General features: G+C 36.9%; 2 protein-coding genes across 4 annotated transcripts; both read left to right on the top strand.

Moving 5' to 3' along the window:
- The first annotated feature begins 2,175 nt into the window (after positions 1-2,175).
- Positions 2,176-5,959, top strand: LOC147385298 (transferring glycosyl group transferase). The gene is made up of 3 exons (XM_086424090.1): positions 2,176-3,002; positions 4,459-4,622; positions 4,743-5,959. The coding sequence occupies exons 1-3, from the start codon at positions 2,348-2,350 to the stop codon at positions 5,832-5,834; spliced, it is 1,911 nt and encodes a 636-aa protein (XP_086280216.1). The 5' UTR covers positions 2,176-2,347; the 3' UTR covers positions 5,835-5,959.
- A 1,229-nt stretch (positions 5,960-7,188) lies between these two features.
- LOC147385297 (uncharacterized) lies at positions 7,189-15,101 on the top strand. Of its 3 annotated transcripts, none has more exons than XM_086423800.1 (10): positions 7,189-7,404; positions 7,986-8,084; positions 8,209-8,352; positions 9,453-10,403; positions 10,890-11,976; positions 12,131-12,435; positions 13,195-13,301; positions 13,980-14,133; positions 14,231-14,383; positions 14,941-15,101. In XM_086423800.1, the coding sequence occupies exons 1-10, from the start codon at positions 7,366-7,368 to the stop codon at positions 15,073-15,075; spliced, it is 3,174 nt and encodes a 1,057-aa protein (XP_086279926.1). In that variant the 5' UTR covers positions 7,189-7,365; the 3' UTR covers positions 15,076-15,101. The 3 variants fall into 3 exon arrangements, with proteins under 3 accessions (XP_086279926.1, XP_086279928.1, XP_086279927.1); XM_086423802.1 differs by having other exon boundaries at positions 7,986-8,097; XM_086423801.1 differs by having other exon boundaries at positions 7,191-7,404; positions 13,983-14,133.
- The last annotated feature ends 440 nt before the right edge of the window (positions 15,102-15,541 follow it).

The following is a 15,541-nucleotide window of genomic DNA, read 5'->3' as shown; positions in this document are numbered from 1 at the left end:
TTTATCATGATCATCTTATTTTTGAATTTTGATGATCATGATCATTGATCATTGATCATTCTTCAAAATCAAAAAAATAAACAAGATCTAGATCCTTACCTTTGTAGATCTTGATCCAAGGTAAGAAGAAGAATAATAGAAAGTCCAAAGAAAAATGGTGGAAGAAGAAAGAAAAATGAAGAAAAACCAGAAAGGAAAAGAAGAGGAAGAAGAAGAGAAAAAACAAGTGTCGTCGATTAAAAAAAAAAAAAAAAAAAATTCCAATCCTTAAAGGGCCGAAATTTTGATTATTATTATTTTTTAAATCGGCTCTTCAACAACCAAATTTGGTTCCTTTCGATAAAATTTTCAAATTTGTTATTTTTTTAATAAATACTATTTTAAATATATTTTTATTTATTTATAATTTTCCTTTAAATATAAACCTCGGTTCGTTGCATTATTTCAATCGCGTAAAAGGTTGACTTTTTTACTAACTTGATGTGTATAATGCATTTATACTAGTGATCTTAAAAAAAAATGTGTTGGGACTCCCAACTTAATTACATGGTTTGAAGAAGACCAATAATAAAATGATGCTCTTTGATGTGTATGGAGCCCATTTCTATCACGCTCTGGGATAAGGACACATGTCCATTTAGTTTTAGTGGGTCCATTGTAAAACACTGAATAAACATGAATGGAACTAGATGATTGTTATGAGTTTGGGTTAGGAAGGTCGATCCAAATTGAGCCACCGTGCAATGCAACTATTAAAAATCAAACCACCCGAGCCAAAGTAAGAGCATGGCTCGGAGGTCAGAGGATTTATCGATCAAGGAAGTGTATCAGATAAAAACTTCATTAATTCAGACAACATATTTTAGGCATAATAAGACAAAGAATTTATGATGATACATATTTATTCATACGCTAAATCTTCGTATTTAATGCGATATCTGCAAGTGTTTATTAAAATAATGATGATGGTGACATTCCCTCATTCACCCACTCCAAAATAATGAAATTAAGTTAACTTGACAATTAATGTGCTAAGATAGTATAAATCAAACTTGAGTATTAGTATTAAAGAGGCATGAGCACATAATTTGAAGGTGAAGATAACAATCCACATCCAAGTTGGCAAAACATGGGACCAACCGTGTGGTGACACATGTCCGAAAGTTTGAACTATAAAATCCCTTCCCAAAAATTGAGAGGGGGGTTCGAAAAATCATTTCCTACACATAGAAATAAATAAATTATTCTATAAATTATTATTCATCATCTTTCCCATTTCAAACTCCTTCTCCCTCGTGGGCCTGTTCTTCTTCTTTTAATCTTTCAAAGAACCAAATGTTTACCTCGTCAGCACCAATCAAGGAGAAAGATCGAGAGATTAAAGATCAACGGAAAAGTCAAGGAATTACAAATCAATTGATTGGTTTGAAGATCTTACACATCTCAAGGAGTGGGAGCTATAAAAAAGCTTTGCAATGTGGCATGTGAATATAGCCATATATCTTTTTTCTTGTGTATCCTAAAGAAATACACAAGGAAAAAGATCCATAGTTCTATGAACTATGAGGTCAAAGAAGGTTGGGTTATCATGATTAGTCAAGGAAGCTTAAGATTTTCCGGGAACTTTATATGGAGGAAAAAATTGATTATAACCAATTATTCAATAGTCTCTACATTGACTATAGTCAATTTTCCTTCCATATGGCAATGTTCAAAAGCCTTAAATTGGGTCAAGTCAAACATATCCAGGGCCAGGCTCGAATTTTTCATTCATTTTTTTAATGCGCACGTTAACATAAATAGCATTACCTAAAGGGGTAATTATAAAAACACCTTAGAAATTAATAAGGGCAACCCACATCGTAACTGAATTTTTTGACTTAAGATCATCCTCACCAAAAATTAGTTCATTCCAAAAATTTTAACACAAAACAATTCAACTATGATGTGAGTTGGTCTTTAGTAATTCGTGAGGTGCATTTATAATTATCCTTACCAACATGCTTTTCTTTTCATTAATGCTTAATTGACATTAGTCTATAATCTTATATCGCACTTCTTGACGTGAAAGTGGATGGACTTCCATTTACTTTCACGTCAAAAGAAGTGCATATGAGATTCTAGCTTGAGGTCACTCCGGTACGTCTCACTTTTTTTCCCGGTGCAAATTGCAAATTAACAGGAAAAAACAAATAAAAACAACAACGTATCACAAAGTTCACAACGACCTCGAATCGAAGTACTGAGACCAGTGTCGACTGTATGAGTGAGATCTGCAACTCCCAAGTCCTAATTTCCTCAAATCGAGAAAAGTCAAATAATATCATTCTTCAAGCCCTAACTCTCAATGCCTCCTAAGAGGAGTCTTCTCCGTCTCTTCCTCCTTTTCTCTTTCTCTGCTCTGTTCATTCACGCCTACTACCACACCTCCTTCAATCTCTTCACCTCTCACTCTCACACCTTCAATTCTAACGACACCCCTGCTTCCTATTTCTCCCACCCCTCCAATCTAATTCAAGACCCTAATTTATTTCCTCCGAATTTCACCCTCACCATTAAAGTCCTTGCTTTCGATCGTCTCGATTCCCTCTCTAGGTGTCTGCGTTCTCTCGCGAACGCTGATTATGGAAACGACAGGGTGAATCTCCATGTATTCATTGATCATTTTAAAGAATTCGATCCAGGAGACGAGTCTGGGCTTTTGGATAAAAAGCTCGAAGAATCGCATCGAATTGTGGATTTTGTTGATAGGTTCTCGTGGAAATTTGGGGAGAAGTTCGTGCATTATCGTACAGGGAACGTTGGATTGCAGGCGCAGTGGTTGGAGGCATGGTGGCCAAGCTCGGATGATGAGTTCGCATTTGTTGTGGAAGATGACTTGGAGGTTTCTCCATTCTATTACAAGTTTCTCAGGGGTTTAATTGTCAATTATTACTATAATTCTTCAAATTTCAGTCCTTTGATCTATGGGGCATCCTTGCAGCGACCGAGATTTGTGCCAGGTAATTTTCTTTTGGAAAGTTTAATAATTATTTTCTCTGCATTTGGGTTACAATATATGGCTTTGATGAAACCAGGATTTTATATTGGTAAAAATCTCGACAAATTAGATTTTCAAACATAAGTGAGATTAGTCCATAATTTTTTGTCAATTATGTGGGAATTTTCTTTATAGTTGGTGATATTTTAATTATATTATGATAATGAACTCATTGGTTGGAGACGTAATTGCTGAAATTCAAATCCACAAGACATTATTAATGGAAGAATCAAGAGTGGCGGGTTATGCTCATTGACAAATTATTGAGAGAAACCCTTTAAATGGATTTACAATCCTCATTTAAGATGGAATGTAGTTATTGAGGGATACTGGAAAAACTGTCTAACTATTTTGATTTAACAAATCAGATTATATTCTCTCTAACTCATGTGTCTGCTGCATGGTTTCAAAACTCATCCGAGTCGTCTCGGTATCAGGCATGAACGAGACGGATGGACAAGTCAATTTTTCAAATGAGATTTAATACCCCACGTGCATTTTTAAATTTTTTGGATGAGACGTCTCAAATGTATCGGAAAACTCGTCTGAGACTACTTAGTATCTGACATGAACGAGACGGGACGTGGAACTGAGTTTTAAAACCATGGTCTGCTGTCATGGTTATGCCATCTTCTCAAACATAACTTGAATGTAAAGTCGTCATCAATTTGATTTTTCCACCGGGAGAAAGTCCAAAAATGATGTGGATTGAGGTTTTCTTTTGATAAGTCTAATTTTTTTAGAGCAAAGTGAAAACATGTAGGGAGGAGGTTGAGGATACCTATCTAGAATATATAAACCCGAATACAATGCCTACTTACTATGTTCCCAACACTTGCTGCCATGTAAAGACTATGGTCTACAAGCTTTGGAGAGTATATGAGACAAGATGAGCAAAGATTCGATTAATACCAAGAAAATAAATAAAGCAAAAGAAGCAGAGGATGTTAAGGAATTTTATAAATAAAAAGGAAGGAGGCCCAGCAGAAATACAAATGAGATAGGCTAGTATGAGAGTATGCTACTAAACCACAAAGGAAAGGATACATCTACTTCCTTCGTAAAGTACCCAAAATCGAAGATCAATTATATGATAGAGCCTTAATTCTTAGGGCCACCTCCTTTTCCAAAGAAGCTTCATTTATATATTTTTTTTGAAAAGCACGATCATTCTTTCCCTCCAAATAGACCGTCTTTTCTGTAAACCTTACCTTCAATAATCCCTCCAAATGAATATACTCCCATAAAACAGTGAGAGCAAGTGAGCAAATTTTTCTGCTTCCTTCTCGGCTTAATGCCTTGATCGTATTTCATTTTTGGACTCGTGAAAATTCAGAGATAACTTTAATGGATTCTTTTCTTTTTTCTTTTATTTGTGCGTACAACTTATTCCCCATATGGTATGTTTCCAACCATAGGTAAACATGGGAACAAACTGCAGTTGGACAATGGAACTCGGCTTTTCTTGTACCAGTTGGTTGGCACCTGGGGTCAGCTACTCTTCCCGAAACCCTGGAGAGAGTTCCGTTTGTGGTATGACACACATAAGGCAAAGGGCATCAAACCAATTCTGCAAGGAATGGTAATTCCAAATAAATATTACTCTCTTTGATTTTGTCCTATTAACAGCATAAACACCCAAGACTGGGACATCTCTTTGCGTGTGTGCGATGATCTCATTTCATACACTGACACCTCACAGGTGACTACAGGATGGTATAAAAAGATGGGAGAGAGGATATGGACTCCTTGGTTCATCAAGTTTATCCATTCCCGTGGCTACTTCAATATTTACACCAACTTTCTGCATGAAAGAGCTCTCAGTGTTTCTCACAGGGATGCTGGTGTTAACTATGGAAAGACAGCTGGTCCCGATTCATATTTAATGGATGAAAGTTCTCTTGATTTCAACCTTTTAGAAATGCAGCCCCTGAGTAAGTTGAAATGGTATGATTTCTGTTTCAGAGAAGTGCTTCCCGGGAGAGTTGTGAGGAGCTTTGATGAACTCGGGTCTGTTCTTTACTCTATGCAGAAACATAAAACTGTTCTACTTGTGAGCCTTTTTACTGTACCTCAGGCTGTTACAGAGAACATGCTATGCCACTTCGAGAGGCTGGACATCAAGAATTACATCCTTGTGGGCCCTAAGTCCGACTTCCTACTCGATCTAGCGAGGAGGGGACATCCTGTGATTGACGCTGGGCAATTGTTCGGCAGTATTAAAGATTATAGGTTAAAAGGGTTTCAAGGATCCCAAACAGAGTTTTTCAAAGAGATTATGGTTAAATCCTATGTAATTAAAAAGTGTCTAGATTTTAAATACAGTTCTTGGGTGATAGATGGAAACATGCTTCCTACCAGCAGTGATGTATTTTCTGATGTGAGTGATCCCTCCTATGATTTCTCCGCCGCAAAGGACTTGGAACTTTTGTTTGTCAGGGGATCATCAACAAGTGCAAAGATTTGGGTTGATGAATTCATCGACAAGGTTGCTGCCATGGTGAATTCTTTAATGGGTGGAGATTCTATTCCTAGAGATAAGAGGCATTTTGGGCTTCTTCTGACAAAATCTTTGGAAGAGAAGGGTGTGAGGATTAGAAGGGTTGACGAATTGAGCTTTGGTTTGAAAATTGGTACAAAGCAAGCTAATCAGACGGCTCTGGGGGATAGAAAGATGGTTTGTTGGTCTTCTGAGATGAGCTTGGATTTAGTTCAAAGGAGACTTGAAGATTTGGGGGTGTGGTTAATTGACGGGGACTTCTCATGTACGGCTGTTGTTTGCCATCAGTCATAAAATCTGATTATTTTGGCATTTGTAATTTTTTTGTTCATTGTTTTTCAAATTTTCACTCACTTTATCTGTATGAATAATTTTCATATTCTTTTAGTGACGAGTTCAAAGAAGCAAATTCCTCGCTATTTTGTGAGTTTTATTCAAGGTTGCTTGATTTTTTTGTTGCTTTCATCACTGTTGGAACCTAACCGTGCTGTGTAACATACACTCAAATTTAATTCATCCTTACACTACTCTCCCCACTCAAATTTTGGTTATAAGGCCCCTTTAACGATTGTTTTTCTTTCACTCAGACTACATTTCGACTAAAGAACCATGCACATTTGGCTACAAAATGGATTACTCATGTCTAGCTAGTGATAAATCTGAAAACCATCTTTCGTTGCATTGTGTTCTGGCTTATAAAAATTTGGCCTTCTCAGGCTAGTTTGGGATTTATTGTTCTATGTTGGGTTTGATCTCTACCAAGAACCAAGAACCATGGTTCGAATGCCTTGGCCTTTTCATCTCTATGATACTATTGCCAAGGTTTACTCTGTTTACTATATTTTGGGTCATTTTAGAAGGAAAGTAGCAAGAAGCTATCAACATAAATCAAGGTAATAAATTTTTTTCTAATGTGAAGGCAGGGAATCGCATTTTTGGTTCTTATAAAGGCCTTGCTTGGCATTAAATAAATGATTTACATTTCCCAATGTTCAACACTTTTAGGACATTTGCAATGTAAATCGTTTTCTTTGCAATATTTGCACTATGTTTGGTGGCTTCGAGCTAGATAAAAAATGATACAAAAATGAAAATATCTTCACCAAATGAGCACGATGATCAAGAGAGGGAAAGATGGGATTGAGCTCAATTTGTGCTTATTTATCGATGTTTTGGCTGCCCCATTAGTAATTTATTTTGATCTACAATTTTGTGCATATACAACCCACAAATGCAAGGTTCATAAAATTATTTGGAACGTTAACTATCATTGCGAACCAAGAAGAGCATAAGTTTGGAGTCAAGCTCTGGAGCCTACGGTAATTCCTTACTTTCTCAACAAAATTAACACGATTCTTTTAGTTGACCCCTAATTTTGGGATAAGACTTCAATGATGCTAATGACATTAGTACTATTGCTTTTAACATGAGATCGGTCCCATTAACTAACAAGGGAATGCGACGGATTTCTTGGATTTAGTGCTTCCTTACCTTATTTGGCAAGAAAATAGGCCATTAAGGGACCACGTTTCCACTAAAAACAGCCAAAAATTCACATTTTTTTTGGGGTGAGAATTTGTCCGTCCTCATATACTGTTTCCCTTTAAAACAAACCACAAATTGCATATCCCAGGGATAGGGCTCTCCCTACAGCCAAACGTTCCTTTCCCGGTCAGTTTCAGAATGGTATTTACCGTAATTCTTTAGAATAAGGGTGCTATTTCTAAGTCCTGTATATAAAATCCCAAATGCCCCTTCGCGCCATCACGTGAAGATTCCGACTCTAGTATCCTCACTGTGGTACAAAGCTCGCAATTCGGGATCAATGGCGAGCTTAGGTCTTCGCCCACCTCAATTTTCAGAGGTATATTCTCACCCTTCTCTCATCAACAACAATAACAGATGAACCACCTTTTGCCTTTTCTCCTCTGTTTCTTGTTTGGTCTGTTCTTATTAATGCAATTTCTTAATAAATAATTTTGTTGTTGCCTCTATATTTGAATTATTTTTTGGTTTTTGATCCAATTCTTGAAAATGGGCATATGTTTTAATTTGAGTTTGCAAAGTCTCTAATGGGTCATTTGATGTTGTTTTGATAATTCAAAGTATCCGTTGTTATTCGTTTTGTAGTTTGTACAGAAAGTCTGGTCCTATAGTTTTTTTTTTTTTTTGATTGAATTATTATGGGTTTTGAATGAAATCTCAAATGGGTATTTTATTATGTAGAATTTAAAACTTCTTTGTAGCATTTCGTGAGTTTTTCACGAATTTAGGGTCTCTATGGTCGGTCTTTCCGAACTGTAATTTCTGTTTTTGGTTTTTGTTATTATAGCAATGGTACTTGCTGATGTTGTTATGGCCTGTAAGGTTTTTGATTATGGACATCAAACATGAGGAATTGAAGCTTAAATTTCTGTTGATTGTTTGAATATTTTCCAAATGCAGGATATAGCTTGGCTTCCAGCATGGCTTCAGCCACATCAAGACATTCTCCTTGATGAGCACATAAAAGATGCTCAAACCCCATCTCAACAAGCATACAAGGTGCGTGTGTGTCGTGAGTGTTCTCACCAAACACGAGGAGATTTTAGATATTATTGTTATAACCTTGTAAAGATTTTGCCATCCAATATCGATAATGATGGATTTTCCTCACTACAATGGGCAGGATTTGGTGTTCCTTCAAGGAAATACTAGTGACAAGAAAGATGTTGATCTTTTGACAAGGGAAGATTCCAGATGCAACAACTTTCATTTATTCTTATCAGGAGACGAGAGTTCACCGGTTGGCATGACTCCTTCCTCTGGAAATGTAAGTTCCTACATTCTTGTCAAATTCTCAATAATCGCTTTACTTTATTGTCACATTCATGTTCTTCGGAAAATTTCTTCTATGCATGGAACTTGTTAAATTTTTTTTTTTTTTTGGGTAGGTTGAGATGACCCATCTAAGAAAAACAACAAAATAAAGAATTGAAATGTTACAAATGCTATCCCAACATACCAAAAAGTACTCAAAGAGCACCCCTTTGAACTCAAGGTGGATGACACTATTGTTTAATGGGGATTGATGACTAACATGGTGTAAAAGGAATTATATGGTCTCCAACTGATGTTCAAATGTTGCTTATTTAAATTAGTTTGGGTTCCATATGGCCTTTACCAAATTCTTGGATAGATACCCAGTCACCAAGATTACTCAATTCACTCACTTCTCTATTTACGTAGGCCAAGGATTGTCATAACATCATGGACCATAGTTTCTTGCATGGTTATGTAGCTTGTGCATGCTGTCATCTATCCAGACCGTTCAATTGATGGATAACCTCTTGGGTGGGCTGTCCATAAAGTGTATTCAGTGGGCAATTGTGCCGTCCAATTGATCTCTCTTTTAGATATCAATAAAAAATATGCAAGGTTTTGAGGAGAATGTTCTTTAATCAGATCTTTTGTAGCGTCTAGCTTCATTCAACTTCTTGGTCAAGGCCCTCAATATGTGTTCTTTGGACTGGATAATTTGGATCAATAAGAGCATACACGAAGCCATGTTGAGAGGTGAGAACTAATCATCCATGATGAGATGCTGCTCCGTGTGATGATTCCACTCTTACTAGTCATATTTGGTCATTACTCAAAGTGAGGATGTTTCACTGGTGCTCTTAATAATTGGTTCACTAAAGTTTAAGCTCCAACCCTTTTGGAGTCTCTGGTGAATATGATGATACTTCTGAAAGACCCCTGTGAGCCATGATGACGTTTCAATAATTTGAGTTTCTCATGGTTTTTATGCACCATTGGGAGCTACTACTCCACCTTTGTGCCAATTTTTATGTTTTGCACTTTATTTTTCTGCTTCTTATTTAATTTATTTATTTATCATGGCTTCCTTTTTTTGGGTACATCTTTGGACAGTTGATGAATCTTCACCTACATCTTTCTTCGGATGGTATTACACAACAAACCCCAAGCTCAGTTTGCAATATACTTCAAACAGAGAGGCATAGATCAAACAACATTATGTCAATGCAATCGCTTCCTGAAACTTCTACTCTGCTGGATAACAAGAGCTGCCAATACAAAATTGAGGTTAAGGATGGCCAGGTAAATGCACCGCTACCTTCCAAGTCTAGAGCGTCCCTGAATTTCAGGAGTCAATCTCTTTCCAAAGATAAGAAGGATAGTGGGGTTGAACGTCAAGAAAAACTTGATTGTAGGCAACTTAAAAATGCTGATCTTCAAGATGCAGTTGAGCTCTCTATTGCGGCGTCGGAAGCACTAGCCATAATTGAACTAGTAAAGAATGGCTCTTCTTCCGAGCTATTGTCAGCTTCATCTGTACTTGAAGTTGCACTTCTTGTGAAGCAAGCACGGAATCACTTGTGCTCAGACGAGTTGGAAAAGGTCTTTGATTGCGTGACTGATGAGGTCGATGAGACTGGTCTACTTTTGGAATTGGATGAAGACACTATGGACAATGCATTTGATGATGTAGGTTTATCCATTGCGAAAGTTGACTCTACTCATGATCTATGGTGTTCTAGTTCAGTTATGAAGCAGGGATGCAACTTATCTAGAACTTGTTCTCGTGTTCTAGATACACCTGTCTCTGAAAATCGTAATGGATGTGATGAAGTTCAGAACATAGATGATAGAGCTAAAGAAGTTGATTTCAATGGTACTTACAGTAAAAGGAAGCTTGAACATTTAAAGAACTCACAATTAGAATTACCTGGTTGTGTGTGGCAAAAGAAGCTTTGTGGTGATTCACATTCGGCTTTAAACACTTTGAGTGCAGAAAGGCATTTGAAACCACATTCAATTCAATCGGTTCAGACAAATTCAAAAGTGATAGGGGCAATCCAGGTTAGGAAATATGGAAAATTTCTTTCTTTAGTTATTCATCTTTTCTAAATGGCAGAATTTTATTTATTTATATCCCTGGGATAAAACCCTAGGCTTAGTTCTCTTTCTAGATTAATGTTTTTTTTAAGTGGTCATGCAGTACGTTCAAATAGTGAAGTTTTAAGGCAATTTATTTGTGGTGATGTACGTTCAAAGGTTCTATCTATTTCCATACTTGTCCATTGTTTCCATAATTTATTTCTGTTGATTTTTCAAATGTTTACCTCCATTTCTCTGAAAATAAAATTTTCAATGGTTCTCCCTTGGACAACCTTGAGGCTTACACTGTGTCAGGACTCCACCTTCCATTTTTAGAAGCCATGCTTGTTGCCGTGCTATCTCAAATGGATATATTGAAAATTTTGTTTTATTGTAGTTCTGAATACTTTTTATTTATTTATTTATTTATCAAAATGTTCTAACTGGAATTTCAATTTTTTTCAAAAGGATGATGAAGTTTCTGTACATGTGGACTTAAATACTGCTAAATGCATGCCAAAGTTTGTCATTGGGGAGACCAGCCTTTTGTCGGAATCTCCAGATGTCATCCTGGATGAGAACTCGGCTGTACAGAAACCAGAAGATGGGTCCAAAATAGCTTCGTTATCCAGCGTAGATTATGAGGGATTATGTAGCATAGCTAACAAGGGGATAACATTTTCTCAAGATATTGTGAGCTCATCTATTTTGTCCTTGGCCGATCCTCTTTGTTCTGTTGTTCCATGCAGTATTTCTTCAGATACCGCCGAGGTCACCCTAGGTACCAAACAGAAAAACATAGAGGAAACTGCCAAGTACTTGAATCCTGAACTGGAACAAGGGTTGGAGAATAAGCATAAACGAACCAAAGCACTGTGTACTGAATTTACTCACGGGGAAGGAAATATTGTGACCAAGATCAATGGTGAAGGTTCTGGGGTTACAAGTCGCAGGCAGTTGACCTCACTCAAGGCTTATAGCATGCTATTGCCTTCTAAGGACCCCGTGCAAGGCATCTTGGGGTTGCTTTCTTCTGAGAAAACTATTGATTGCTTCACATCATGCAGTGAAAAGATCCCTACCAGACATCTGTTTTCAAAACCTACATCTAAATGTTCTGCTGTTCAAGATTATGAGAAAGATCAGAAGGCATTTTCTGTTGGGAAACTAATTACCGAATCAACAAATCAAAATAAACATAATGATGAGACTGCAAATGATGAAGCTGAGTTTCAGGACCACCAAGAGGAAAGGTGTTCACCTCTTGTTTTAAATAATGGGATCCGCCATCGTCTTCAGGCTTCTAAAATTGTTTTAAGCAAAGATATCGGAGAAATGAACTTAAAAAGTGCTTTAATACCAGAAATGAAAAAAGCCAGAGATGTGGTTAGTTCCGAGGACCAAAGAAAGATTGCATCACTGCATTCAAGTCGACATCCAAATCCCTGTGAAGGTCAAGGTTCATCAAAAAAGAGAGTTCGTTTCTCCAAAGCTGAAATAGACAAGTTTCAGCCGAGCACGAGTGGCCAAAAGATACAATCTGGATCCCGAGCGCGTAAGACTTAATATTTTTTTTCTTTAATAAAAGAAAATACTCAATTTTTCCTGATAAAAATTGACTCAGATTTGAATCCACATTTAACCTTTTATTTCTTCACACCTTTGGAAACTGTCAATCTCATGGTACCTTGTTGTTTAAATCTATGTAGGTTCAATCACCAGAACTCGTAAAAGATTGAAAGAGTCAAGTCTAGAATTGAACTTTGGAACTCTAGAAATGACTACCAATCTGACTAATTATCACATTATGGATAGGAAGATAATGATATTTCAAGGCTTAGAATTCTTGCTTACCGGATTTCTAAGTCAGAAGAAAATGGAGCTTGAAATGCTGATCAGGAAACATGGAGGTTTTGTTCTTTCAGATATCCCATCACCTTCTCCAAATTTAAGAGGAAACAGAAGATCCAGGTGTAAGCTACAACAACTCCCTGTCGTGCTATCTCCAAAGAAGGTTGGTTTATTCATATGTGCTTTTTCTGACTGAGGCTTCATTTATGGGTTTCAGAAGTTTAGAATCTGCTTACACTTTAGAAAGTGAGCCATCCTGAATTAGATTGGATTGATCTTGTTAATGAAGTTCATCATCATCTTCGAAGCTTAATCCTTAATAAATTGGATATACAGTATGGATGGTATTTTTTTCCTATGGCTCTGTGAAGCATGTTTCTAATAGGAACTATCTGATTTAAACACGTGCAATATTCTCTTTGTTGTATCAAAGTTCTTGAAAACATGTTTGATAGAGGATGGATAAATTGACCTTGGGCTTAATGGGTTTGATGAGCTTAATGTGGTTGATACCTATTGAATCATGCCTCAAAATGAGTACTGGGTTTTCTCTGTCAATTAGGAAGTGATTTAATTTCTTATAGTCACTAAAATTCAGAATATATCCCTTCAGATGATTCTTTATTTTAGTTACTTTTAAGCATTTTGGATAATTCTATATTTGGCTCTATCTTATTTCCCCCTCACGGATGCCTATTAATTAAAACGGTTCTTTTCTAGCGGACAACTTCATGTGCATTTTTCATTCAGTGATGATGAGCCATATGACCCATGCTTTTCTAAACTTTCTCATCCATCCCTGTTCATGTCCAAACTATAATCCATATAAATTACTATAAGTCCACTTACCTTTCAGTGTTCACTTTTTCACTGTGTGGTTTTTGTTGAGGGACTGATTCCTACTCATATACTTTTGATGCAGTTACAAACAACAAAGTTCTTGTATGGATGTGCAGTTAATTGCTTCTTGCTTAAAGTTAATTGGCTTACTGATTCAATTGTATCTGGTTCGACATTACCACCTGAGAAGTAAGTTCATGCTTTTTGTCGTTTGTGTTAACACTGGTTTGCTTGTGATGCTTCTTGAATTTAGACTTGTTTTGGGGCTTGAGAGAAGAAATGAAAAGGAAGGAAAAGAAAATGTGGAAGGAAGCCTTAAGCTTTTAGAGGGGATCTTTTAGCTCTTATATTGAGGAATGCCCATAAGGACTTTAAATATACCCTTACTTCTCTACTAAAAATATAAAACCACTATCTAGTACTACAACTAATGGTTGTCCAAAAACAAGTAATATCATCCGATAGTCCACCATGCTGGAGCATAGATGTTAATCATACCTAGCTTGACAAGTATATCTCAAAGAGCGGAAGGACCACAGTCTTAGTGCAGATATCTGCTAATTGTTGAGATGCTGTGATGTGTGGTGTGGAGATGAATCCGCTTGGAGCTTTTCGCGAACAGATGTGAGATGCTTGGAGCATAGATGTTGAGATGCTGTGTCGATGTGTCAGTGTGTTGATTCTGTAGAGTTCTTGTGTTTGTTACTTCGTCATCAGACGCTTGTTTGACTCAGATGCACATCCTTGTCTATGCCTCAAAGAACATAAACTATTCAGATAATTTGCAAACAAATTTTACCCTTGTCACGACTTATATGCTTCAGTAGGTCTGCAAGGTTTATTATTTTCTGGAATTTTATTTTCTGGCAGATATGTGATCCTATCAAATCAAGACCACATGAAGTACAGGAGAATTGGACGGCCAGTCCGCTGCGATAACCATATCTATATGTTTGAAAAACTAGGGATCATGCTTCATGGGAAGCACAGTTTTTGCACCAAATTTGCGAAGATTGTTAAGGTTAGCACTAGGTTCACTGCTTGTTGGTCTCACATACTTCCATTTTTATGGTTGCATGCTGATTTAATCCTTTTTTTTTTTTAAATCGGTTTTCCAGCATGGAGGTGGTCAGGTTTTCAAAACGCTCCTGTGGTTGGTCCAGAGTTTGAAAAATGGAAAGATTTCTGTGGGAGCTATAGTCGCTGAGGATGAGAGCAGAGCATCACGTCACTTGAAGCACTGTGCCTTTGAGCAAAAGCTACCGACGCTGGTTAGTGTTTTTTATTATTATGCCTTACAGTGATACAAGGGTCCGACTAGCCTTACTAACTAAGGATTTCACCCTAACTAAGGGTCGTTGGGCTCACCTTCTGGCACCCAAAAACATGATCAGATGCTTCAGGATTGTAGAGGATAAAATTCTATGAACTTTGAAAAAAAAAAAAAAAATCAAAATTATTTTTTTCTCCCCATTGAATTTTAATTCAAAGTTTGGGAGTTATGTGGTAGTTTGGCATCTGTCCATTTTCAAAACCTTGGATCAAGCTCAAAAGAAATTATTAAATGGATCTGAGTTTTTCGATGAAATTTGGAGGGCTGTGGTATTGGTTTGTTGATCTGGTAATCCCTTTGAGCAAAATGACCCTTAGTAAGGCTTAAAATCTTACTATGTAAGTAAGGAAAGTGTTTCGCATGATACGATTGCTTTCTCAGTCATAATCGGAGTTCCCATAGTCTACTTATCAGGTCCTTCCTCGGCTTGCATGCCTATGCTAAATATTATCCATTTCTTATTCCTTATCATACTAATCGGGTAACTTGATGCAGCCAGTAAGCTGGATCATAAACAGCTTGCATTCAGGAAAGCTGCTTCCTTTCGAGGACAACCACCACGGATTTCCATCACCGACAATTAAGATTCCCGAGTTTCCCATGGCTATGGAGTTGAGCGAAGAGATATGATATAATTCATCTTTTGTACAGCCGCTTGTGGGTGCTTATGGTATGCATTTCAATATCCTTTCATATAGTCATACTTGTATTACCTTTTCTGCTTTCAAATAGGCAAGAAACAAGGTGTTGTCTTTTAAGGGGTTTTAATATATGCATTTGGTATAAATTTCAGGCACAAAGCTTTCTCATTCACTCTTCCCCATTCAGCTCTATTTCATTAATTTGAAGAACAGAGAAGAGGTAAGTGAATTGATGATTAGCTGTAATCCTTAACATGATTATATTTAGATCAAGCTTTGAGACTACTAAGACCTTTATTTTTTCTTTTCTTCAGATCACTTGACCTGAAATCAGAGCAGTCTTTGAAATTTGAGGTTTATCTTCAAACTTGTCTTAAATTTTATATTTGGATGCGTCTATGGTTAATGTCAGAATGACTCAAACCCAAGATGCTCCATGTCTGCATTGTGGGATT

This window comes from Akebia trifoliata, chromosome 14, assembly GCF_017979445.1.
Source record: "Akebia trifoliata isolate Shusen 1 chromosome 14, ASM1797944v1, whole genome shotgun sequence".
NCBI classification, from domain to species: Eukaryota; Viridiplantae; Streptophyta; class Magnoliopsida; order Ranunculales; family Lardizabalaceae; genus Akebia; species Akebia trifoliata.
This window is presented reverse-complemented; position numbering and strand designations above follow the sequence as displayed.

Excerpts from the sequence above, each read along its gene's own strand:
- LOC147385298 (XM_086424090.1), top strand. The coding sequence starts at position 2,348 with ATGCCTCCTAAGAGGAGTCTTCTCCGTCTCTTCCTCCTTTTCTCTTTC. Across the intron at positions 3,003-4,458 it reads GCGACCGAGATTTGTGCCAG|GTAAACATGGGAACAAACTG; the intron begins GTAATTTTCTTT and ends TTCCAACCATAG. Across the intron at positions 4,623-4,742 it reads AACCAATTCTGCAAGGAATG|GTGACTACAGGATGGTATAA; the intron begins GTAATTCCAAAT and ends GACACCTCACAG.
- LOC147385297 (XM_086423800.1), top strand. The coding sequence starts at position 7,366 with ATGGCGAGCTTAGGTCTTCGCCCACCTCAATTTTCAGAG. Across the intron at positions 8,353-9,452 it reads TGACTCCTTCCTCTGGAAAT|TTGATGAATCTTCACCTACA; the intron begins GTAAGTTCCTAC and ends ATCTTTGGACAG. Across the intron at positions 12,436-13,194 it reads TCGTGCTATCTCCAAAGAAG|TTACAAACAACAAAGTTCTT; the intron begins GTTGGTTTATTC and ends CTTTTGATGCAG.